This window comes from Amphiprion ocellaris, chromosome 11, assembly GCF_022539595.1.
Source record: "Amphiprion ocellaris isolate individual 3 ecotype Okinawa chromosome 11, ASM2253959v1, whole genome shotgun sequence".
In the NCBI taxonomy this organism is placed as follows: domain Eukaryota; kingdom Metazoa; phylum Chordata; class Actinopteri; family Pomacentridae; genus Amphiprion; species Amphiprion ocellaris.
The window spans coordinates 31,975,250-32,002,511 of NC_072776.1; the positions used below are offsets into that span (position 1 = coordinate 31,975,250).

Below are 27,262 nucleotides of genomic sequence, written 5' to 3' on the forward strand. Positions count from 1 at the left end.
ATGTGAGATTATAAAAATATGGGAAAAAAACAGATTTCTAGTATTTAATAGAAGCTCTCCTGATGAATAATGACATTAAATCTGTGCATTAATTAAGCGTATTTCATTTTAATGTAATAAATTTGAACTGCAAAGTGGATTTAATTGAACAGATTAATCCAGAGCTGCAGCCATGAGGTCAAATGAACAGCTGCTGTGGGTTTATTAAAGAGGGAAAAATGGTAAAATCTGCATTCTGGTCATAAATCTGCAATTTTTGGGGGAGTTTAGCTATAAAACCATTTAAATATAACAACTGTAATCCAGCATATTTAATAATATTCAATAAAAAAGACACAAACCAGTGTTTCAGGGATACAGACAGCATTTATTTTGAGAAGACAGAAGTCTTGATTTGTCTTAAAAAGCAGCCCTTTTTCTAAAAAACAAAAATAAACGTAGCAAAGATCAGCTGAGAAATGCAGTGTTTTTAAATGATGGTTTTTGTTCCTCAAACAGCTTCATCACTGCATAAAACGTCATCAGGATTTAACCAATACTGACTTTTAGGATCATATTTCAAACAAAATCTGATTTTATTTCAGTTCAGTGCAACTTCAAACATCTTTAAAACAAAAAACACACAATCTCCTTCAGTTCAGTCAGTTTTTAGGTGAAATTCCTCCTTAAAATGATAATAATAATGATAATCTGCACTAACAGTAATGACACGAAGCTCTACAGTGCATGAATCAGAACATTTATGATTTATAAATAATGATTCCAGCATCTTTACTGCAAAAAAAACATGAATGAAAACACAGACGGACACAAACACCTGGTGAGAACTACATTTCAATAAATATATAAATAAAAACAAAGAATCAAAGCGTCTTCAGTGTGATCTCTTGGTTCCACTGCAGCCAAACAGAAACGTTTAAGGCCAGTTCTTCAGCTTTAGTGCAACACCGAGTAGGACAAAAAGCTGCATTCAAGAACAACACAAGATGAGTTTCATTCCAAAATCTAACTTTTTACTGAAAATTTGTCCCTAAAATGAGTTTTAACTGGTTGAATTTTCGGTTTCAGTCACGTGATTCATGTCCATCACTTATTTTATGCTGTCAGCTGAGTCTTTTTGCTTTTGCTTTTTCATAGCGTTTTTTTTTACTCTTTGTTAGTATTTTGTGTGTCTGTGATGTTGCGTGGCATCTTTTTGTAGTTATTTTACGTCCATATGGTGGCTTTGTGGTCATGTTGTGTGTATTTGTAGTTTTTTTTCGCCTATTTATGGTCATTTTGTGTCTTTTTGTAGTTGCATTGCATCTTTTTATAGGTATTTAGTATGTTTACGATGCTGTTTATTGTCTCTTTGTGGTCATTTTGTATCTTTTTGTAGTTGTTTTGCAACTTTTTTTCTGTGTTTAGTGTGTCTTTGATGTTGTTTTGTGTCTCTATGTAGTTGTTTAGTGTCTATATGGTGGTTTTGTGTCTCTTTGTGGTCATTTTGTGTCTTTTTGTAGTTGCATTGCATCTTTTTATAGGTATTTAGTATGTTTACGATGCTGTTTATTGTTTATTTGTGGTCATTTTGCATCTTTTTTGCATCTATTTGTAGGTGTTGTGTTTGTGATGTCTGCCATCTTTTTGTACTTATTTTGTCTTTATGTAGTTGCTTAGTGTCTATATGGTGGTTTTGTCTCTCTTTACAATCATCTCGTGTGTATTTGTAGTTCTTTTTTGTCTCTTTGTGGTCATTTTGTGTCTTTTTGTAGTTGTTTTGCAACTTTTTTTCTGTTTAGTGTGTCTTTGATGTTGTTTTGTGTCTATGTAGTTGTTTAGTGTCTATATGGTGGTTTTGTGTCTCTTTGTGGTCATTTTGTGTGTTTTCGTAACTGTTTTGCATCTCTCTGTAGACATTTTGTGTCCTCTGTCTGTCGTTTAGCGACTCCTTTAAGTTATTTTGTGTCTCCACATGTTCATCTGGCATCTCTCTGTGGTTGTTTTCAGATAGATCGATAGATACTTTATTAATCCCAAGGGAAATTTAAGAATTCATGTCTGATTGGTGGTGTTTTGCAACTGTTTTTTAGTTATGTGAAATAATTTCGTGTGTCTTTGTTGTCATTTTGAGTCTGTCTTTAATCATTTTGATTTCATTTAGTATATATTTGGTTTTACATTTGTAAGAGAACACAAAATTCTATCTTGATGGTGGAGAGTTGAGAAAATAGTCCCATAAAATTTGAAATCTCGATTTATGACACCTGAATCATAAAAAGAATCCAGCAGATACCAAAACCAAGCTGTCATACAGTTGTTTGCTCTCAAATATTACAAAATTAGAAAAGGGGAATAAAGCATTTTGGAATGAAACTTCAGTCGAGCCTTAGAAACAGTCGAAGTGACAAAATAATCCTCCAGTAAAAGGTCCACTTATCTTTTTCCAGAATATTTTTCCGCACAAACATGAGATACAACAAGAGATGAAATAACTACCAGAAATCTCTTTGTACCGTGATTTTAAAAAAAAAACATTTTCCCTGGAAACGTATCGTCACTTCAGTCACCTCACATTTCTGCATCATACATTAAGGTATTAAAAGCACATTGCTCTGTTTCAAACAACTCTGATAACATGCGACTCTTTTTGGCTGTAGTTTCCTCCTGCATATCATGATGAAGGTGTTCCAATGAAGCAGTCTTCCAAACAATCACTACTTAACAATAATGTAGCAAACTAACGAAAAGTTTCCTTCGTTGCAGAAATGATCAACAAAACATTGTAATCTGATTGTAATAAAACCGTCCTGAAGTGTTTCAGTAGATAATTAATAATAGTCAGCATAGATAGATTCCTGTCAGCGTTTTCTCTGGGTTTAGTTCCTAGAATCTCTGTGGCACCAGCATTGTTTGGATGTTAAACCCAACTAAACCACAGTCGTACCTAGAAAACCTTGGAAATTCACAACATTTCTGGAGAGGAGGTCATTTGATTTTCATATTATCTCAACTTTCTTTGGGAAATGAGAACATCTAAAGGAATTCTACCTGCATTTTCACAACAGGAACTAAATAAAGTCCTGTGGAGAGAGTTTTACTACCCAACAAAGTCCCTGCTGGGGTGTAGGAAGGTTTAGGAATTTTAAAGGTGGGTTTCTCGACTCTGAATGTTGTTAAATGGCGTTTTCCAACCAGGAACTCCAAATAGGTTGTTATGCTTGTGGTGGACAATAATCAAGATCTTGCATCCAATGATAAAGTCTATTTTGAGGGAATCTGACGGCGTCCTTCTCTTGAAAAGTCTTGATTGTGTAATTTTCCCACAGATTTGACCAAATTCACTGGAGAAACCTTCTCGGGCTGTACAGTTACAATCACAATTATGGCTTCCGACAATGAAATGATCATGATCTGATGTTTAAAATGCTCAGTTCATGGGAAACAGACCATGTAGATAAAATCACTTGGACTCAACTTGAGTAAATCTGACATTAAATGACTTCATTTCACTCTTTTACAGTAATTTTTGGTCAAAGACGTGTCTGAAGAAACTAAGTGGAGACTAGAATCTTCCCTGTGCACAACCACCTAGCTCGTATCACCTGCATGTGAGGCGTTTAGGGAACATCGGTACGTTACAGCATCTGTTGATAACCAGATATTCAGAAAGTGAGGAGATCTGGGTGCAATTTTACGTATATTTGGCCTCTAAAGATGCACTGAATTCAGCAAACAGTTTAAAGTCGTATTCTGATGCAAATATTCGTACATTAGCAGGAATGTGGCACAACAAGGGAAACACTTTGTCACTAAAATGGTGAATAATTATAATAAATAACTGGAATTATTATGTTGGCCATAACTGTGCAGCCCTACTCATTCCCCTGAGGAAAGTTTTTGGACTTTTCTTCATCATAAATTAAAGTTGCTGCTTATTTTGAAAGTATAATAAGCTTTGGGTCGATTAAACCCCTAAATTTCAGATTTCATTACATTTCACATAAAATAATTTCTTATATATAAAATTATAAGTCATAGCATCTGTTGATGAGCAGATATTCGACATGTGAGGAGATTTGGGTGCAATTTTAAGTATATTTTGCATCTAGAATTCACGATTACTTCTTTTGATGCAAAGATTCGTACGTTAGCAGGAATGTGGCACAACGACAAAAATATTTTGTATATTTGGACTTTTCTTCAAAGTAAATTAAAGTTCCTGCAGGCTTTGAAAGTTCTTAACGAGCTTTGGGTCAATTAAACCCCAAAATTTAAGATTTGATTACATTTAAGAATGAATAATTTCTTATATATAACAGAAATAACAGATTGGGGAATAATTCTGACAACCTGACAGCTGCCTTAATGTGCACAGTGTCAAGTTATTAAGATAATTTCTGCAAGGACAGAAACTTGGACCCCTATGAAGAAACAACAGTGACTAAAAGCTGAACAAATCTTGGTAAACCTGACATGAAATCCACTCAGAGCAAATGAGGTAATGAATTAAAACTCACTGACCGGTCAGGAGGAGGCTGAGGAACTCCGTCCGCCTGACCCGCCTCTCAGGAGAGATTCACATTTATATTTACATTAAAACTTCTCTGCGTAAAATATCCTTCAAGCTTAGAAAACTTCAAGCAGTTCAGCAAACCACACAGATCCTCGCGTCGCCTCATTCGGAGGAAGGAAACTGTTCTTTCAGCTCACGGGTTAAGAAAACAGTATTTGTAGCTTTAAAATCATCCAGCTGCACATTAAAACAACGTCTTTTTTCTTCGTATTCGGGTTGATCGGCAGGCAGCTGGACTAAGAAATCGTCTTCTGATCCAGTCAATTTCTCATCATGATTTTCAAATATGTTTGAGAAGATTCAGCTAAAAAGACAGATCTATCTCCTCGGAGGGAAATAAGGGGGAAAAAAAGGAGTTTGATGAAGGAGGATGATTCCAAGTTCAAGTAAAGTTCAAACTCTGGGTAGAAGCCAAAGCGAATCCGTCACTTTTCTGCACAGTTGGTGGAAAAATAAAGAAAAACAGAGACGGCTTGTTGTTTTGGGGGAAAAGAAATGATCTGATTTGTCGTTTTCAAACCAAACAACCTGATGTTCCAGAAGATGTTGAACTTCCCTGATTGTTTTCATGCACTTAAGTAACCTGATTAGTGGCCGTGTTTCCATTAAACTGTCAAGAAAACCTGCAGAGAACTTTTAAATGTGACAAAAGAATTAAAAACTAGGCTGTGTAGAGTGGCTAATAAAAGACGGAAACCAAACCTGATGTTTGCAAACTGCCAACAAACCTCAAAGCAGATGAAGATGGAACTAAAAGTTTGGTCATTTATCAGAGGAAAATAGAGACGAAGTTTTTAAGAACTGTTTTAAATCAGTAAAAATTAAAGGGTTTGGAAGCAGTGGTCTAACCCACCTTCTGTAGTTTTGGAGAAAAATGGGTTCAAAGTTTTGTGTTTTCAAGAATGGTCTAACATTCACTGTAACGCTATATTTGGGTCTTGGGTTAAACCACTCTGCCACTAAAATCTAGACCATTTTTAATAATTTTCAGTTCATTCTGAACAGATTTGAGAAATTTTGGTCAATTTTGGGAAGATTTTTGTCATTTCTGGCAACTTTTGTGTAATTATGGACAGATTTTCTGCAATTTTGGATCAATTTCAAACAATTTTAGACAAATTTTGAGCCATTTTAGATGATTTTTAAAGCATCTTGGACAATTTTACGGTCATTATGCCAAATTTCAGTCATTCTGGATCATTTTTAATCATTTGAGAGAAATTCTGACTGACTTTGGGTCATTTACCAGTCATTTCAGACTATTTGCATGTCTAAAATTTGTCTTTCTGAAATTTTTTTTGTCATTTTAGATCATCTCTGGAAATTTTTCTGTAATTCTGCATCATTTTCAAGTCATTTTGGACACATTTTGAATAATTTCTGAAGCATCTTGGACAATAAGGGTTTGGAACCAGAGTGGTCTAACCCACTTTTTGTAGTTTTTGAGAAAAATGGGCTCAAAGTTTTGTGTTTTCAAGAACAGTCTAACATTCACTGTAATGTTATATTTGGATTGTGGGTTAGACAACTCTGCTTCCAACCCCCTCAACTATTCTTTCAAGTCAGCTGGCATCGGCCATGTTTAATGCCGTCTGGAGACACAAATAAAGTTTAATAGCTCTTTTTTTAAAAAGAAAATCAAGCATTAAAACTTACTTTTGTTGTTTTCTCGATACCTTGAAATGTGTCTAAAAACGTGTGATGGAAACACAGCTACTGTTACAGCAGAAAACATGTTTACAAGCACTGTAGTAACGTAATTACTCAAAAACAACAAGGGATGCTAAAACCAGAATTAAAAGTTCTCAGATAAAACACATCCGATAGCATTTTAAATTAAATGACGTAGTAAAGCAGCCATAACTTTAAATAAGTCACTAATTTCCCTGAGAAACCTTCAGTTCCTTGGAAAGTTCCTGAATATTTGCACTAAAAATGAAAAATTCTGGAGTTTTATTCGTGGAAATGCTGCTATAAATATACACACTAAACCTCTATGTTCTTTTAAATCTCTAATTTAAACTTTAATCTTTGTGAAATGTGTTGGAAGTGTATGATTTAGGTTTTTATTTTCTTTTTTTTTTAATTCTTCACATTTATTTAGTCCTATTTTATTTTACTTTTTAACATTCTGCGTTCCCATGTCCCTTGGCTGTTTTTATTATTTTATCTGGCTGGTCTGCTTTTATTTTTAACTTTTGGTAAGCACAATATTAAGAAAAGCACAATATAAATAAAGTTGATCATTATTATGTATTTGTTCCAAATAGCCTCAATGGAAAGTGGAAAGAAAAGCAGCTTAATCAAATATTAAAACAACTGGAGACCAATTTTTTTCTTCCTGTTTTTCATTATTAGTTAATCTTACAATTAACTGTTCATTTCATGGATTAATTAATCAAATATGCAAAACAAAAAAGCCCCAAGATTCTGCTAAAATATAGGGATCATTCGAGTGTCTTTTTTTCAAACCATTTTTGCTTCAAAAAATAATGTTATTAAAATAATTGTATTTATTGTGCACTATTTTTCTGTTGATCGACTACTCAAGCAGTGGTTTCAGTTGTTCGGTGCACTTTTAGAGATGGTACAGATATTTAATTATGTAATATAAATACTTATATCAGTACTTTGCAATCATCTAAATGTGAAAAAAACAGGTATTGATGCATTCCCAGTGTGCATAATATAGTTAGTGTTTTTACACAAATCTGCAAAAAAAAGGCTTCATTTTTCATGCAAAAGATGCAAAGATGGTCCCTTTTTATTATACTTGTTCTATTTTCTGATGATTCACTTGTAAATATCCACATTAGCTGCCATGTAGCTGCTCACCAATGTATTTGTTCAGGTGGCATTAATTGAAAACTACCTGAAAAATCAGCTTTCTGTAATCCTGCAACCTGATTAAAAAGGGTTGTTGTGTTTAAATGGAAGCTGAATGATACTTAAGTGCATGTAAACACTGAATGGAGCTTCAGTGACAGGATCCCTGACAGATGAGGATATAACGGTGCGATAAAAGAGAGAACTGACAGAGGAATGGAAAAATGAGGATCGTAGGAATGAAAGGAGGAAATAAGAAGTAGAGGTCCTTCAACGAACAATAAAAAGTGTAGACATCTGCGGTCCAGATCCTCGGATGTCGACAGTACAGAGTGTTGAGCTACCTGGTGTTTTATCAGCTGCAGTGGCAGAGCAGAAGTCCGGCCACGAGGGGAAGCAGGTTGAGCAGCAGCAGCCACAGAGTGAAGCCCAGACCTGGAGAGCTGGAGCATGGATCTAAAACAAGAAGACGTCTCTTTTTAACAGGTTTAAAGCCTAAAACGTCTCATATTAAAGCCTTTCAAAGCCTAAAACATGGATCATCTAATGGCTCTAGGAGGCAGCATATTAGAGTTTATATAGTGTTTTATAATTTTATGAATTATACTTATTTTTATTATACTTTATTTTAAACTTTTTAATGTTTTAATATAATCTATATATTTTCTGTAATACTTGTTTTTTATATATATATATATATATATATATATATATATATATATATATATATATATATATATATATATATATATATATATATATAATGTTCCATTCTTTTTGTGTGTTTTGGTCTCTAAAAATTTTGGATGATGTTCATTTTGTCGTTAACTATCATAGGATAATGTTATTTCTTTTACACCGACAAATCAAAGTAAAGATGGTTCTGAAGAAGACTGCAGTTGCAGTTGAAACATGTCAGCTAAGGTAAAACCACCTTTACTTTGATTTGTCGGTGTAAAAGAAAAACATTATCCTCTAAAAATCTAGTTTTACCATCCTGTGTTTTGACAGTCACTAGTAATATGCTGTTTCGAATGTAAAATAAAATAAATTCATAAAATCATAATTATCATAATTTTTTTGGTTTCCTTATATGCCATGTTCTCCTTCTTAAAACATATATACAATTTATTTTATTTTGTATTTAATATAGCACAGTATTATAATATAGTGGACATTATTTTATATATAAATATAAAATAATTTTATGTATACACAATTTTAAAATGTGTTAAAATACTTAAATTCTAAAAATAATAAAATAAAAATATTTTCATATTTATTACAATTGTATTGCCTTTTTAGTGTTTTTAGTTGCATATGTTCACAATATTTTTTTTTATCTTTTGCTCTATTACACACGTAAGATTTTTTTAAATTTAAAAAAATAGTTTTTATTCATTCTTTTTAATTTTTTCTCTCCGTTCGCTATTTTTTCTATTTTATTTCCTATTTTGGGAATCTTTTAAAAAAAAATTTAAATGCTACTATTATTAATTACATATTATTATGTATTTTTAATTTTATTCTCTCTTTTTCTATATTTTTAAGTTACTCTTTTTTAAAAATATTTTTTAAATGTCAATCTTTTTCCAACACACATTTTTTTTTTTTTTTTTTTTTTTTAATCTTTTTTTCAAATTCTGTATTTGCTGTGTGTTGAACGGTGGCTAATTTGTACTGTGATTAAGAGTTGATTTATTTGATCCTGATGGTTTTATGCTGAATTAATTCAGTCACCACCTTAGTCACTGGATTTTCCAAGCGACAGCTAGAAAATCCTGCATAAACATCAGCTGAGGACTGGTGACACTGACCGATGGGGTTACTCCTGGAGGTGTTGATGGGGGCCAGCTGGTGGGGCAGGGGGCAGTCGTCACAGAAGTCGGTGCAGGCGGGGCAGATCAGGACGCCGTTGTAAACCCAGTCGTTGACTCGGACGCTGACGCTCAGCAGCTGACCTTTACGGGAACATTGGAAGGATCGATCCTGGACGAAGACCGTCAGGCCCTGAGGCGAACACGACACCTGAACACAGACAGCAGGACCATATAAATGTAGTAGTAGTAGTAGTAGTAGTAGTAGTAGTAGTAGTAGTAGTAGTAGCAGGAGGAGGAGTAGTAGCAGTACAACACAAACACGACACCTGAACATATAGGAGGAGTATTGGTAGGAGTAGTAGTAGTAGTAGCACTAGTAGTAGTAATAATAGGAGTAGGAGTAGATATATTAGTAGTAGGAGTAGTAGGAGTACTAGCAGTAGTAGTAGTAGTTGGAGTAGTAGTAGTAGTAGTAGTAGTAGTAGTAGTAGTAGGACAAGAAGTAGGGTTAGGAGTAGTAGTAATAGTGGTAGTAATAGTGGTAGTAATAGTAACAGCAGTAGCAGCAGTAGTAGGAATAGTAGCAGTAGTAACAACAGCAGTAGCAGTAGAAAAATATTTAAATGTATCTAAAAATGCTGACGTCACGTTATATTCTGTCGCACTCTATACCATCAATGCAGTGCTAGTCTTGCATGCTAACCTGCTAAAGAAACGGAAACAGCTGCTAAATAAGTCGGAAGCCTGAGAACATGTTTTCTGCAGAAATATGAACAGGATGTGTGTGTTGTTACTACATAATGTGGAAAATTAATGCAGGTAGATAAAGTTAAATTCACTGTAAAGAGCTGGAAAGTGGATCTAAAGTAAAGCTGAATCTGTAAACTTGTTCTGTTGGGATGCTAGCTGTTGTTAGCTTAAATGCTGAAGCTGAGGAGTTAATTGTAGGTCTTGCATCAAGCTGTAAATGTAGATAAATGTGTGAAGGAGTGAAAAAGTGACCTCTGTTCCCTTTTTGAGCTTGTTAATTATCATCACATCTTGTGGGGTCAAGCTAGCTGCTCCCTGCTGACAAAAAACTTTACGCTTTTAAACAGGGAAGTGAAACTCAAGTGTCTCTTATATAAACTCATTAAATGTTGTGACAAGACACATGAAGCTGAAAAACTGATGTTACCTTGTAGCATCCGGAGCCCCAGTCGGGATACGTCATCTTCCTGGTGCACTGCTCCATCACAAAGGCTGATTTCTGGTACAGACACACCGAATCTGGTCCATACTGCTCTGCTCCGTAGTTCCTCCACCAGTCTGGAAGCAAAATATTCACACAAACAGCACTGATGTTAGCAAGTTAGCATCAACAGAAGCTGGAAGTTACACTCGTGAAGTTAACAGAAAACAAGTTAAACATCTAAGGCGAGTTTAAACATTTCTACAACTTTCCTAAACAGACAATGTAACACTGAGTGAAGCTGAACGACTTCTCTGTTAAGCTGTTTAATCATTTTTTCTAATAATTGTGCACAAGTGTAACACTATTAAAGTATAAAAGTCCTCAAGGAGTGAGAGTCTGAATGTTTCTGTAAATATAAATGGAGATCAAGCTCTGCAGCATCAGTTACCATGGAGATCTAGCTCTGCATCATCAGTTACCATGGAGATCTAGCTCTGCAGCATCAGTTACTATGGAGATCTTGCTCTGTAGCATCAGTTACCATGGAGATCTTGCTCTGCAGCATCAGTTACCATGGAGATCTAGCCCTGCAGCATCAGTTACCATGGAGATCTAGCTCTGCAGCATCAGTTACCATGGACATCTAGCTCTGCAATATCAGTTACTATGGAGATTTAGCTCTGAAGCATCAGTTACCATGGAGATCTAGCTCTGCATCATCAGTTACCATGGAGATCTTGCTCTGCAGCATCAGTTACCATGGAGATCTAGCCCTGCAGCATCAGTTACCATGGAGATCTTGCTCTTCAGCATCAGTTACCATGGAGATGTAGCTCTGCAGCATCAGTTACCATGGAGATCTTGCTCTTCAGCATCAGTTACCATGGAGATCTCGAGAACCGACTTCATGACACTGAAAACTTTAAACTCTCTGTGCCTGCTAACCCACTAATCTCACTCTGGCGTTGACGTTACCTGGCTGGTTCTCGGAGACTCTGCAGTAGGAGTTCCTCTGATATTCTCCGCTCAGGTGCCAGCTGAACTCCTGGCTGAAGGGACAGTAGTCGGCGATCTCCACAGCACCGCCGAAGAACGACAGCTGATCAGCAGCGACATCTGGGATCCGCTCAAAATACTGACAAACAAAAACACAGAATTACTGACAGCGCACTGATAACCAGCTCATAGTGTAATGTAGTTTTAAAATGATTCTTTAAATATAACCAAGAACTTAATTCTTTTGTAATGTGGGTGTATTTTTCATTTTTGGACCAATGGCATCATGAAAATTTTATTTTTATTTGTTTTTGAGATATTGTTGTTTAAACAGTCTCACGTTTAAAGTAAGTTGTGCTGAAAGTGGGTCGTTTTAAAGAAAAAATGTTATGTTGGAAAATATCTATCAAAAGTTCAAATCACGGATTGTTGAGCAGAAATTATTCAAAGACTGTGATGATTTGAGCTGAAATGACTTAAAGGAGTTTACCAGGACACCAAGAACTGTCCCAGTTAAACCTCTGCTCTGCTTGTTGTTAAATTTAGTTGTGATTTCCCTGCCTTTCTCTCGTGTACCTGGTACTCCAGCGGCAGCTCCTGAGGGTATTTCTGCAGGTTGCAGACGGCCACAGCCAGCTGGTCCTGTCTGCAGGTCAGCTGCAGAGGAGACGCTCGAACCGTGTCGCAGTACGGAGTCACAGCGTGTCGTCTGCAAACACAAACATCACTGGTTAAGTGAGGGAGAGGGAACTTCTGAAGTCAACAAAGTCCAGAATTAATAGGTTTAATTTTGAAGGTGAAACGGCCATAAAAAATTTTTAAAAAACGCAGCTCAAAAAACACTAAAACCACCATTTGGCTGACATACAGAATAACTGACAGACAGCATTTTCCCTCCCTTTGTTTCTTTTGATGCATGACACTGTTCACTGGGCTGTTTCTGGGACATAGAATCTGAGATTCAGTTGATTCATTTTCAACTAATTCATGGTGGAAAAATGGCTAATTCTGAAGTCATTTTTTGATGTAAAACTGTTAAACCTGCAAACAGTGAGCCTTAACCGCTAGAAAATGTGGAAGAGGTGCCCTCAGCATTCATCCAAACCTCCAATTTTTTTACCCAGAAAAGACTAAAAGCTTGAAAGCATTTTGCTTAAAATATTGTGCAGCACAAATAGTAGTGATTCAACAAATATGTGCCTTTATACACAGCAGAAAAGATAGGAACCTGCTGTGTCGCTATGCACAAACTCTTATCATATTTCAGGAACTATTAAAGTTAAAAACCTTAAATTTTCTCATCATGTCACTGATTCAGAATCTGTAGTATGAGTGGATCAAATAATCTCTGACTATGTGTGAGTTAAAAAACTGAAGCCATCATAAAGAGTCTCATGTTTGAGCCCACAGTAACAGAAAAATGATAATTCAGACATCAACTAGTGATATTTCCTGAACTGTATGTGGCTTCATGTCACACGAATACAAAAAAAGGGGCAAAAATTAAGTTATTTTTGATGGAAAGCTGTTAAACTTGCAAACAGTGACTTTTAACTCGCAAGAAATGCCCTGAACAGCCATCAAAGCATCCAATTTTTAACCAGAAAAGCCTAGAAAGTTGCTTACTGGACTTAACTATTGCGCAGCACAAACAGCAGTGATTCAACAAACATGTGTCCCTGTAGATGACAGAAAAAGTAAGAACCTGCTGTTCTGCTGTGTGTGCACTTTTGTCACAAAGAACAGAATGCTGAGGCAGTGATATCTTAAAATACCCTCTGGTGTTTCAGTTTTACGGCTTCAAAAAATGTATAATCAGCTCTGATGCCGTTCAAAATACTGTGGCAGAATTTATACACGATGCAAATTAGCATGTTGAATATTTAAGGATGAAGTAAAAGGGACAATACTACAGTGTAAAAAAAAAATAAAAATCTTGCATTTAAAATCTAATTAAAATCAAAGTATGCACACATTATCAGCAAAATGTACATAAAATATTAATGACTTTATAGCCTCCGAGACCCCATATTTGTAATCTCTCACAAACATGCTTAAAAGATTAAAATCAGGTGCAGCAAAATAACTACACTATTTTGTACTGTTTAGAACTTTAACACCCTTGTTAGTATATGATGATAAAAATATAAAAAATGTACTTTGAATTTCAACAAACCTGCATGTAATATTTAAAATTTTCAAGTTTGTTCTAAGAAATGTTTTTAAAAAATTTTGCAAAATCGTAAAATGTCTCGTTTTGTACGACTAACATCCAAAACCCCAAAGAAACTCAAGTTAACTACTGTATGTGACAAAGATAAGCACCAACTCCTGAAACTTAAAATGATAAAACCTCAGAATAAGTAGCATTTTACATTTTTTTGCTTCAAGAATGACTAAAAATTGTTGCAGGACATGCTTAAACAAGAAAAGCACTCAGAGAGCGCAGTACTCCGCTAAGGCTGCTCAGTCGTATCATTTCCGATGGATGAAATCTTGAAAAAATTTTGTAGCAGAAATCATGGCAACATAGAATGTTACCATTTAATATAGATGTACCCACAAACAAAATGACCTTGCGCTGAGCACAGGCGTGTTATTCATGTGTACGTTATGTACGGATACTGAATCATGTGACCTAAATATGTAGCAGGCAGCAGGAATTGATGGGACTCAGAAACACCCCCACAGTTTAATCAGTTGTTCCTTGTATGATTTCTGATGGATAAGTCCTGAAAAGTCCTCAGTGATAGATTTGTAGTAGGATCACAATCATGTGATCATCAGCAGGCAGCTGATGTAGTGTTCCCTTGTTGTCATAGTTACAGTGATGCCGTGCCGCTATCTCGCAATGATGCAGAAATCTTTAACAAATCCGTGGATCCAGACTTTAAGCCGCATCACTGTCAAAATCTAATCACTTAGTCCTTGTGTCATTTCTGACCTTCCCTGAAAATTTCTTCCAAATCTGTTAGCCTGTTTTTGAGTGATGTTGCTAACAGACAGACAGACAGACAAACCAATGCCGATCGGTACATCACTCCGTCGTTCCTCCGTAGGTGGAGTAATAAAGTATACGTTCGTGAATTGCTCATGCAGACCAAAACGTATAAATCTGCTCTGTGGGAATCGTTCACATTTTGAGCTGTGACCACATTTATTTCACAACTCAAATCCGACCAATGTTTTAAACAAAACCAGGTATTCTTTGTGATCATGTACGTTTAAAAAAAATGTTAAAACAGTGTTATTGTGACCTCTGTCTCTGTCTGTCCATCCAGAACTTGCAGCTCTTCATGACGAAGTCGCAGCCGAGGCCGTGGCCCCAGTCCAGCCTCTGAGCCAGGCTGTAGTTGGCTCGGTACCAGCCGCTGTCCTCCATGATGGCCAGCGTCAGCCGAGAAAACACCCGGTTCTGGGTGTGGGAGCCCGTCATCGCCTCGTTCTGAAGGATTAAACAAATATCAGAGTGAATACGAAGGAGAAACTGTTTACCACCAGATAACTCTAGAAAGCCTGTCTGACCTCCAGCAGTCTCTTCTCCCAGTGGTTCAGCTCAGTTCCAGTCCCTCCCTGGTTCTCCAGCTCCATCCCCTCCAGGATGGGGCAGTTAAAATGTCTCCTCGCCTCCTCCTGGAGTCAGAAACAACAAATACTTGCCAGTCACTTCCTGACATTAACAGTAGTAACCACTAAACTACAGCTTCCTCTAATCTGACTTTTATATTACATTCTTGTCAGTACTTTCCAGCCTTTAATAGTACATACACTTCCTCATATTACAATTTAGTAACATGACCTGGATATGAAACAGTGAACATGTCCTGATGGCCCCAGTCAGCAGCTGAGTTTGAGCCTGATACTTGTTCTCACAGAGAGTCACAGAGCTCAGTTAAAAAACCACAATGATGCAGAACATCCACAACCAGATGCAAAATGCTTAAGAGCAGACACAAAATGGCAATAAAGAAGCACAAAACAACTACAAAAAAACTACTGAAAAGTGGAAAAATGACTATAAATAGATAAAATAACAACAAAGAGACACAAAGCAATTAACAAAACTACAAAAAACTGTTAAAATGACTAAACAAAAGGCACAAAACAATTCTGAAATGACGTACAAAAATTTGATAATTCTTATCAATAGACACAAAAACACAGGAAAGAGATACTGTAAAAAACTACAAAAAACACACCATAAAAACTGTTGAAAAATTACTACAGATACAAAATGACAACAAAAAAGAGACACAAGATGACTACACAAAACAACTACAAAGAGGTAAAAGACAAATATAAAAAACCCAAATTAAACAAAAGACAATGACTACAAAGACACATAAAACAATTACAAAAAGACTCAAAAACAGCTGAAAAATGATTAAAAAGAGACACAAAATGACTAGAAAGAGGGACAAAACAACTACAAAAAGGCACAATACAAACTGAACAAAGAGACACACAAAACAACCACAAAGAGACCTAAAAAAGAGCTGAAAAATGATTAAAAAGAGACACAAAATGACTAGAAAGAGGAACAAAACAACTACAAAAAGGCACAATACAAACTGAACAAAGAGACACACAAAACAACCACAAAGAGACCTAAAAAAGAGCTGAAAAATGATTAAAAAGAGACACAAAACAGCTACAAAAAAGACACAAAAAACTGTTGAAAATTACTATAAATACACCAAAAACAACTACAAAGAGACACAAGTTAACATAACTATAAGGACACACAATAAATTATTTGGAAAAAAATACCAAAAACAGTCACAAAATGACTAGAAAGAGGGACAAAACAACTACAAAAAGGCACAATACAAACTGAACAAAGAGACACACAAAACAACCACAAAGAGACCTAAAAGGACACCAGAGACCACTGCTGTCTGGATTCAGATAAGAGGCTGAAAATTAATTTGATTAACTAAATTAAATGTGCTGTTGCTGATTTTAGGAGAAACTGTGACCCACACAAACTGCTTCTTACCACAACCCGGGGAGTGACGAGGACGTGGACTTGGTGTCGGACCATCACTCCTCCTCTGATGTCCCACAGCCTGCTGACCCTCCGGATCACCGCCTCGCTCCACTGGTACAGACCCAGACTGGAACACCAGAATTAAGAGTTAAGATGAGCAATTTCTCTATTTTCAGTCCTAACATGAAGCTAAACCAACCAGCAGTTGGCTGTAGCTTCACGGTCAGAAGAAAAGACGCACTTCTATGTTCAAAAATGTTGTACTACTTTAAAACATGAAACCTGCAGCGTAGAGCTTCTAACAGTGGGAATAATTTTACAAACATTGTCTACAGTTGAAAAGAAAAGTTTTCATCCACTTGTAAAGACCATGTACATCATGGTAGTCTTGAGTTTCCAATGACTAACACAACTTTTAATTTTCTGACTGAATCATTAAAATCAATACGTCTTTATCACACAAATACACAATCATGCACTTTGGTTCTTTCACTGACTTTTTTACAAGTTTTTTGTAATATGACAAAACCTGCTGGGTCAAAAATCTACATACAGCAACTTCAATTGTCAGTTTTGATGATGTAGAAAGTTGTGTGAATTAAAAGTCTTAGTTTTCTGGGTAACTTCACTCCTGAGTGATAACAATCGACTACAGCTGGTGAGTCCTCAAAGCCAGTTTACCCATTAGATCCACCCCTTAGACTCTGTGACAAAGATTCTTGTGCTTCAGTGATTCCATCCTACAAAATTCAGACTTAAATGAGTCATTGGAAACTCCAGACTGTCATGATATACATGGTCTTTACAAGTGTGTGGAAACTTTTGTTCACAACTATACATTTCCTTATGACGTACTAAACTGCACTGCTGTCGATTTCTTTGTTTTTTTTAGACTCCAATCCTTCCTCTGAACCTCAAATTTCTTTTTTATCTGCAACTTCTCTTGGAAACTACCTCAGTTTTTCCACCATAAAGTACTAGTTTCTGGAGCGTACTCCATTTCCACCACTACGCAAACCAGATTTAAACTCTTGTACGCTGCAACATGCGGGTGAACATTCCCTTAAATGTTAAAGTCCTGCACTCTAGCTTTAGACTTTGACTGACTGAAACCACAGAATCTACAGGTAGAAATGCTTTTACAGTACATTTTTTGATGCTTATCACGCCTGTTTGTCCAAATAAAACTGTAAAATCTGCTCCACAGAGGACACAATGAGTCACATACTAACATGAAACTAACTTTTAACCACGAAGTGAGCACTGCATCAAGGGCAAACTAGATGTTTTCCCCTTTTTAGAGTTAGCTTTCTGCTGGTACAAAGCATCATGGTCATGCAAAAGTAAGAGCTTGATGTAACAAAAGTAAGAGTTTGATTAACGAACCTCTCGTTGAAGGCAGGCAGGCCGCTGACGGAGCGAGGAGTCAGAGGTTTGCCTTCATCGTTGTGGTAGAAGGCGAACAGGCCGGCTGAAAATCCCTATTGGGCGGAGGTGAAAACAGCACTTTAGCGACATTCGAATCCTCAAAATTCATCCACATACATTCTGTCCTGAACCCAGTTAAAGCCTGATCATACCAGACTTTGTCATCCTTTCTTATGATTGATCAGAACACGTAAAAAGCGGGTAAATTAGGAGTTAACAAGGTTGAGTTTTCACCCACGTCTTAACTGAATAAAAGAACAAATTCTGACACATTTCTGTTGGGATTTGTTCTTTTATTCCATTAAGAAGGGATGAAAGCTCCATCTTGTTAACTCCCAGTGGGGGAGTAAATGGTCCAGTACAGAGAAAACAGAAAGAAGCTTAGAGAGACGCTGTCGGTGGCTCGCATTAACATCAAGAACTACATGTTTCAGAAAAGATGGTCAGAAAAAGAAGCTTTCTAATGTGGACAGGCTTTACTCACTGGGTAGGTTAGAAAAAGGGGCAGGTGTATAGTGTCTCCTGCCATCTGTGCAGGGGTATTAATCATATTCTGACCTAGAAATCATCAAATCTGCTAGTACGGACTTCTTTCCCCTGACTTCAGCCTTTGAGGCAGTGTTGATAAAACCCAAAAGTGGAAACAAACTCATGGAGCAAATGCTTCTTCCTGGTAGTTGGTTGATAAGTGGTGCAGGAAGTATTGGGTAGCAATACTAGAAGACGAGATTGATCAAAAAGCTCAGAAACTGCCTCTAAAAATCAAAAACTTTGCCAAAATCTGTGTCAAAGTAGTCTACTCGTGCAGGGATAAAATGCTCCTAACCATTTTTGAAGCTGCATGGACGTTCCATTATTTAAATATATCAAATAGCACCTGAATCTCCTAAAATGTGTGAAAACTGAAACCCTTCGACTTCATTTTCATCATGGGGAACAGAACAAAGCAAGTATATTGTTGTGGCCAAAAAACTCCAAAAAATAAGGAGTTCAGTCTCTTTAAATGCCTCAGCATGTTACAGCAGAGCTCAGTGTGACTCTGGGCGATGACTTCCTGTTGCCAAACGCCACGAATCTTGACGAAAATGGACATGTTCTCGGCAGACTCCTGAACTGATCTGGTTGTGGAGACTGCGGTTCTTCCACTGTAAAACTGCAACGTCACAGCACTTATTTTTGTCCAGAGATGCATTAATTTTCTACCGAGATCTTCTATTGATGGTGGGAGAGTTGGACAAAGTCTTCTCCAGAACATCCCAAAGATTCTCAGTGGGGCTGAGGTCTGGACTCTGTGGAGGACAATCCATCTCATGCTCCCTGATCCACTCATTCACAATGTGAGCCCCATGAATCCTGGCATCATCATCTAGGAACATGTCCATGTCATCAGGGGAGAAAAACTCCACTGATGGAAAGACCGGGTCATTCAGTATCTTCAGGTAGTCAGCTGACCTCATTCTTTGGGAACATAACGTTGCTGAACCTGACCAACCCCAGATCATAACTCTAACCCCCACAGACTGGTAGATACTAGCCATGATGAGGTCATCACTTCATCTGCCTCTCTTCTTACCTTGATGCCCCCATCTCTCTGGAACAGGGTAAATCTGGACTCATCAGACCACATGACCTTCTTTCATTGCTCCAGAGTCCGAACTTTATGCTACCTAGCAAACTGAAGCCTTTTTTTCTGATTAGCCTCACTGATTAGTGGTTTTCTTAGAGCTACAGCTGTTTAGTCCCAATCCTTTGAGTTCCCTTCTTATTGTTCATGTGGAAATGCTCTTACTTTCACTATTAAACATAGCCATGAGTTCTGCTGTTGATTTCCTACCATCATCTAAGAGTTTGTTCTGATCACATTTGTTTCTGGAAGATAACGGTTCTCCACTATCCTTCAGGTTTTAATGATGCATTGGACGGTTCTTAACCTGATTTTAGTAGTTTCAGAAATCTCTTTAGTTGTTTTCTTTGCTTGATGCAGGCCAATAATTTGACCCTTGAGACAGATTAACATCCTTTCCATGACCCCAGGATATGTCTTCCAACATGGTTGTTTCAGAAATGAGAAGCTCCTCACTGCATCAGCTAGGGTTAAATAAGTTGTTGCAGCTGAAACATATTCATCACTGCAGTAATTATCCAATGGAAGGATCTTACCTATTTGCTTAGTTAAATCCAGGTGTCAACTTTTTTTTTGGACAGGCAGTGTACATAATTCCATTGCATTCATTCTTAATAAACAGAAAAAAAGTCAGACAGTCTAGCCTAAGTATTGCATAAAATATACTGTAAAGCATTAACTGTAATCCAGTTGAGTCTAGCGAAGGTTCAAGTTAAACTTTCTTAACAAGACCAAAAAGCTCAGTTTGGCAGAAGACAGTAAGAACAGTGTTGCTGTACTGACCAGAGCGTGGATGATCTCATGCTTGACCGTGGAGAGCATCCCTTCAAACTCCTGAGGCTGAGAGGAGATCATGGCTGGACAGAGGTTGGCGTAGCCGGCTATAGGTCTGAAAACACAAACTTTTATTGGCTCATATCATTAAATATTAACAGCTTCATTTATTCCTATGCTGACGTTTAAACTAAACTCAGTTTCAAGCATCTTAATCTTGAAATTCTGACTAGTTTAAAGGTTGGACTGTTTAGTTTTAAGGCAGGAAAAGTCTTTTTTGTTTACTCCAGTGGCACAAATGTTAAGAGAACATTGAGTGTTGTTTCTCACCTGTCCAGTTCTGCCTCCAGCTGGCAGTAAGCAGCGTAGGCCACTATGTTCTCCTGACCACAGCGCTCCGTGGTGATGCCGCTGACGTACAGCACGAAGTCAGACCCCTCGACTCCAGGGCCGTCTGGAGGCCCCGAGGGGCCACAGGACTTCCCAGATTCACTGCACACCTTGCATTGCTAAGAGAGAAAAATGCAAAACAAGAGTGAACAAAGGGACCAAAATCCAAGATAAGATTCAACTGTTAATCCTGACAGAAATTCTAATGCCAGATGTTGCTCAGAAAAAAACACAAAACGACAAAACATAAGAAATTTAGTCCCTAAAAAGTAGAAAAGCAATAATATATAAGTTTAATACATTAGTTAAATACAATACATAGCTAAAATAAGGCTAGAATAGAAGAGTAAAAAGTAATATTGACAACTACACTGAGGTAATAAGCAAAATCACACATGATAATGAAATACTTCACATTACATGGACAATGTTGTACAAGAAAATTAAATTTTACACACAAAACTGAAATATTGCACCTCAGAAATTAAAATACAAAATACTGTACGCGAGTTAAAATGTCTCCTTGCCTCCTCCTGGATCAAATACAACAAATACATGCCAGTCACTTCCTGACATTAACGGTAGTAACCACTAAACCACAGCTTCCTCTAATCTGACTTTTATACTACATTCTTGTCAGCACTTTCCAGCCTTTTATAGTACATACACTCCCTCATATTACAATTTAATAACATGACCTGGACATGAATTAGTAACATGTCCTGATGGCACCAGTCAGCAGCTGAGTTTGAGCCTGATGCTCGTTCTTCTCAGTCACAGAGCTCAGTTAAAAAAACCACAATGATGCAGAACATCCACAAACAGATGCAAAATGCTTAAGAGCAGACAAAAATAACAATAAGGTGGCACAGAATGACAGCAAAGAGGCACAAAACGACAACAAAGAGGAACAAAACAACAAAAAACACAGTTGTTTTCAGTAGTGAGCCTCGGATGTTCCTCAGTAATAACAGACACCAGAATTAGAGGTTGCAGCTCTATTATTAGCTCCTGCCCAGTGTCCACAATAATCATAATCTGATTAACATCCTGACAATACCCTTCTTTTATCCTTTCAGCCTTCCAACTCTGCTCTATCCTCGCTCCACTCTGAAGGCAGCTGTGGCTCAGGAGGTTAAGCAGCTAATAAACAGTCTGCGGTTGATTCCTCCTGACCACGTGCACACTTCTGAAAGATGGTGAACCCCAAAACTGGTAAGTTTAAGAATTTAGTCCCTGTGCAATGATGATTTTTCCACTTGAAATTGCTGTTTTCTGTCAGTTAATTCACATTACAGTGGACAAAACAATGGTATTGCGCTGTTTTCTACATTGGTTCACACTTAGTAACTCCAGGTGCCACCTTAGCTATAATGCTCATGTTTTTGCAAAGACTGTATATGAAAAGTGGACATGAAAAAAGAAGGTAATGCAATGGCATCTTAAACCTGCATTCTTTCTAACAGCCAGCAGGGGTCGACTCCTCTGGTTGCAAAAAGAAGTTGATTGTATTGAGAAGATTACCTTATTCTTCTTTGACCTGTAATCTCAGGAAACACTTTCCTAACAAATTTATGGTCTGAATCACTTGTTTCACATCTTCTTTAACCCAGCATGGTGCTAATTTTGTAAATTATGGTCCCGTTTAGATGGAAATACACAAAAAAAGAAGGTTATGTTTAAGTTGCTAATGTGTGTTAGATCTCAGTCAGATCTAACCCTCGCTCTTTGCTTTTGGTTTTAACGGTCAACTAGACAAACTCGAGGCTTCAAAACATTGGTTCACAAACCAATCGGTGACATCAGAGTGACTACGTCCACCTTTTATATACAGTCTGTGGTGTTTAGCTTTAGTTGTAGCAGCTGCATCTGCTTTCTGATGATGGATAAATAGAAGAGACTGCAATTTTGTCAGGTGAGGCTACTCTGTTACTGTACAGGTGTGAAAATTAAATTCAGAAACACAAATCACCTGATTAAAGCCCAATATTCACTCTGTATTAGCTCTGGGGAACATCTGGCTCTTCAGTTGCTTTGTCCGATAATTTCATGCTAACTGGTAATCAATTAGGGTGCTAAACTATTGCAGAGCATTGCCACTGTATGCGTGTTAGCCGCTGTTAGCATTTTAGCTCTGAGTCTGAGAACAACTCAACAGAGCCGCTAGCATGGCAGTAGACACTTTGTTTCGTTATTACACTATATGCAATCTGTCTGTGACCCTTCCTGACCTGCAGGTGGTGCTGTGGTACGATGACGGGGCCACACCGGGTGACGTCTGCGCAGGCGTCCTGGCAGTAGCGATGAGGGTCATCTCGCTTCCTCATGTACTGGTTGGTTGCACATTGTCTGAGGCGACAGGAACAAAAAACGCTAAATTAACTCTGCATCAGGATACGAGTGCAAATACGATGTTTTAGCTGCTTCCATAAACATTTTAACATCTTACACTTAGACTAGAAGATAGTAAAGGTTATTTAACGTCCGTTTTCCCACTCAGCAAGCAAAGACAAAAGCGAAATCTGATACTGAGAGAATAAATGTTCAAAGAGAAGAAGACTTAGAGAATAATTGCAAAATGGAATCAACAAATCAATAATGATTAAGCTACAAAGCAGTATAATGTAGTTGAAGGTAGTCCACTTTCACAAGATTCAGTAATGCAGCTCCTAGCTTTACCTACATTATACATATTAGGTATAATAAAGTTTAAGATAGTCTACTATTACCAGCTGCAATACTAAAGAGAAACGAACATAAATGCATCAATAATCACAGCACAATATAATATAGCACACTGTACACTGTTGAGTATATTATGATGCTTTTGTACCAAAGTAAACATGTAAATACTTCACTTATAGTATCTTTGTACTGTAGTAATACTATTTTTACTTGTGTAAAAGACCCGAGAACTTGTTCAGACGCTGTACTAGGTCTGCAACTAAAAATAGTTTTAACTGTTTTCTGTCCACAAATCAAAGATGATCAGTTTCCTGTCTTGGACGAGGAAATAAACCAGAAACTATACATATTCGCATTAAATTTACATTTCAGAAGCTGGAATTGGAGATTTTTAGCTTTATTTTCTTTTTTAAAAACTACTCAAACTTGATTAGTAGTTGATAATCGCTGTGCAACAGCTCGACACTGTTTCTAGCAAATTTAACTTCTAAATTCATTCAGATTGAGGTTTTTTCATTTTAAAGTTAGGTGTTTTTAAGCAGAGCAGAGTCACATTATTGGATTATTGGACTCTCAAACATGCTGACTGGTGTTGGATCACCTACCTGCTGAGGAGCACAGGTCCAACCCTGTGCCTCACACTGAAGGCTCTCTGCAGGTAGTCGATGGCCTGAGGAAACAGCTTATCCTGAGGAGGGAAATAAACACAATAACAGCTTCAGCTAATTACGCCTCCAACAGTGACATCCTGGTGTACAGACCTACTTCATTTCATTCACAGCAGGTCAGAAAAAACAATGCTTGTCAGTCCGTATGGCGGTTTAACCTCACTGCCTAGCGGAGAGAAAAACAACTTCCCTGCGACGAAGTTTGATAACAAAAAATTTACTGCAAGAACAAAGTTCTGTACTACGAAGTGAGATTAGTGTGTTATCAGGTAGGTTGAGCCCAAAGTCAGAGTTTTCAGTAACATGAAGGCTCTTTAACCTGCTAGATCTCCATGGTAAGTGATGCTGCAGAGCTACATCTCCATGGTAAGTGATGCTGCAGAGCTACATCTCCATGGTAACTGATACTGCAGAGCTAACCTGGTCCAGATCAGGCTGTTCAGAGTTTTGTCTCTCTTTAACCAAATCATTTCCTGATGATTCTCTCTGAGTGATTCAGATTCTGTTTGATCTGCAAACCTGTTTTACTGTATGTTACTAAAACCAGCGAATGAAGCCGTGTAGTTACAGCATCACACACTGTATGCATCGTGTTGCCATGGAAACCTGACATGTATTCAGCTGCAGATGCAGAAATCACATTAACATGTTTCCACTGCTGGTACTGCAGCCAGCTGATAGATCAGTGATTAGAACATTGATTTATCTATCAGTATCACATTTATAAACAAATACAATAAAGTTCTCAGATATTTCCTCACCTTCACCAGTCTTCTCTTGTCTGAAGGAAGCCTGTAAAGAGAGACACAGAAAAAATAATTTTCACTGAAGTTCTGCATTCTAAGAATCACAAAAAACTCTAAATATCTCAGGCTGCAGCGGTTAAATTGTTTTTATGATCAGAGTTCATTTATACATCCTGTCCCTGTTCAGATTAGTGAGTGTTCTAAGCTGCTGCAGTTCTTACTGGTCAACGCTGTTGTCGTAGATGATCTTTATCTTCAGCTGAAGGTCATCAGGAGAGCTTCTTTTCGTCAAACGCTCAGGCTTCAAGTAAACATGATGGACGACCTAAAGCAGAAACAATAACAAACTTCAGCGCTCTGGAAAGTAAATCAGTCCACAGGAACTGGCTGTTTCTTCTATTGAGCAACTAGAGGTCGGATGATTTCAGCTTTTTACAGATCTATCAGTGTTGGTCCAGCCACAGAGGTAAACATATGATTTTTGTGATAATCAGAGGAGTATGAGGCCTCTGAAAATATATGTAGAATCAGGGTGAATGTTGTCAAACCAACTTCTGTTTTTTTTAAATGTTATTCAAGTAATTATTTTTCTGAAATTCCGATGCAAACCTCCATGATTTGAATCTAAGGATAAAACACGACAGAAACTGTGGCTCGGATTTTAGCGATATACTTAATTCTAATAAAAACATGACACAAAGAATGCATGATTGATCCCTTATTAGTCGAATTTTAGTGCAAATGATGGTTTTTAGTTAATATTATGTTTGTCAATGCTGTGATTTTTTCAGAAGAAATCTACCTGGAAAGCTACTTCGTTAGGTGTCAACTGATTACTGAAATGGCCAATTATCAGATCTGATACTGAGCATTTGTCCAGTGATCAGAATATGTTTGTTTTAACTAATTCCAAATTAAAATAATTTCAAAATAACTACAAAAAATGTGCTACTTTTGCTCTGATGCAGCTGCCTCTCTCTGTGCAATGTTTCACCCACAGCTGCTTGCAAAATATGCAGAAGAATTACATACAACTTAATGCACATGTATGCACCTAGAAAATTAGAAAAGTCGCAAAAAAATAACAACAAAAACTAAAGGATTAATAGCCTATATAGGACTTTAAGCGCCAGCTGTTGTATTGAATGTGCTCTATAAGAAATATTTTTGAAAGTCTACAAAAGTTTAACTATAATATCTTATCTTGAATACTTAGGACCTTATTTAGCTGTTTGATTTTAATTAGTTGTTTTATTGTAAAGCACTTTGTAACTGGTTCTATACAAATAAAGATAGGAAAGGAAAAATATAGGGAATTGTTCTCTTGTAAATAAGCAAATGTAAAATCTTAAAAAAAAAAACAAAAATAAATAAACAAATATCAGTTATTGGTGTCCCAGATAACTAACAATCGGTCCCTAATTTTTTTATTCATATATCCTTTTAAACAACCGGGCCTTTATGAATAAAACGTTAGGAATTTAAATGTGATACACAGTATCAGATTTGCAAAGATTGTACCTTTATTGTGAAGAGCTCTACCTGGATGTGTTATTTTCTTGTTGCTAGGGAAACACAGGCTGAAGGTGAGCAGGTAAAGCTACTGAATGAACCCTTAAATCACTGCTGTCACAGTCTACTGTCTGTGAACTCGACAGATGCTGCACAGTAAACAGTAAACCCCTAAGTAGCTTCACGTTAGCCTGTTAGCTTGCTTGCTAACTGAGTAGCAAATCTCATTCAGGTGAACAACATTCTTAAATAATGTCACAAAAACAGAATTTCACTAAAGAATAAAAAATAATATTTGCCACGCAATACATGAGAACGTACCAGGGTTAAAAAGTGTTATTAAATCGAAAAGAGTTAATTAGAGACGGCAGCTAGCGTGCTAGTTTAGTCCTCCGCTCCACAGTGCTAGCTTAGTAAGCCTAGCCGAGCCTAGCCTAGCCTCTTCTCGCCCTCCGCTCCACAGTGCTAGCTTAGTTAGCTTAGCCTAGCCTAGCCTCTTCTCGCCCTCCGCTCCACAGTGTTAGCTCAGTTAGCTTAGCTTAGCCTAGCCTAGCCTAGCCTAGCCTAACCTCTTCTCGCCCTCCGCTCCACAGTGCTAGCTTAGTTAGCTTAGCCTAGCCTAGCTTATCGGATACCAACAGGGCAGACAGCCGCGGCTCACCTCGCTCGGAGCCGGGGCTCGGTGCTTGCAGGTACCGTGACAGCTCGCCAGCACAGCCAGGAGGGAGAGGACGAGGACAGGGCCGAGGGGGAACCGGGACACGGACGGCTTGCCATCCCCGTTCAGCCTCGGCTCCATCCTCCGACCTGCCCGACCTGCGGGGCTCGGCAGCCCGACGTCAACAGAACCTCCGCCGGTCTCGGTCCGGTCTCCTCGGCGCTCGTTTCACTCATCGCTTGCGGGGCAAATCACAACATGTCAGCATCCCGCAAAAAGGAGCGACGCGTAGCTGGTTGAATGTGCAGTCAGGAGGCAGCGGTGGTGGCTGTAAGCCGGCCGGTAAACTGGGAGATGAGCGGCTGACAGCTGCAGCGGCTCCTGGTTTGTTGTCCGGAGTCAGCTGGGAGAGAGAA

At 37.6% G+C, this 27,262-nt stretch overlaps 1 protein-coding gene across 1 annotated transcript; it reads right to left on the reverse strand.

Annotated features, from left to right (window-relative positions):
• Positions 1-346: 346 nt before the first annotated feature.
• lmln (leishmanolysin-like (metallopeptidase M8 family)) lies at positions 347-27,262 on the reverse strand. The gene is made up of 16 exons (XM_023299371.3): positions 26,850-27,262; positions 24,898-25,001; positions 24,692-24,722; positions 23,868-23,950; positions 22,809-22,926; positions 20,518-20,696; positions 20,197-20,302; positions 17,748-17,842; positions 16,371-16,488; positions 14,897-15,004; positions 14,629-14,816; positions 11,948-12,080; positions 11,351-11,510; positions 10,379-10,509; positions 9,199-9,409; positions 347-7,837 (listed from the first exon to the last, which is right to left on the reverse strand). The coding sequence occupies exons 1-16, from the start codon at positions 26,985-26,987 to the stop codon at positions 7,737-7,739; spliced, it is 2,004 nt and encodes a 667-aa protein (XP_023155139.1). The 5' UTR covers positions 26,988-27,262; the 3' UTR covers positions 347-7,736.

Bases quoted from the DNA above. Each gene is read 5' to 3' on its own strand.
- lmln (XM_023299371.3), bottom strand. From the start codon at position 26,987: ATGGAGCCGAGGCTGAACGGGGATGGCAAGCCGTCCGTGTCCCGGTTC. The intron at 24,723-24,897 runs GTAAGAACTGCA...CTCTCTTTACAG, and splicing joins TACGACAACAGCGTTGACCA to GCTTCCTTCAGACAAGAGAA. The intron at 9,410-10,378 runs GTAACATCAGTT...GTCTGTGTTCAG, and splicing joins GGGGCTCCGGATGCTACAAG to GTGTCGTGTTCGCCTCAGGG.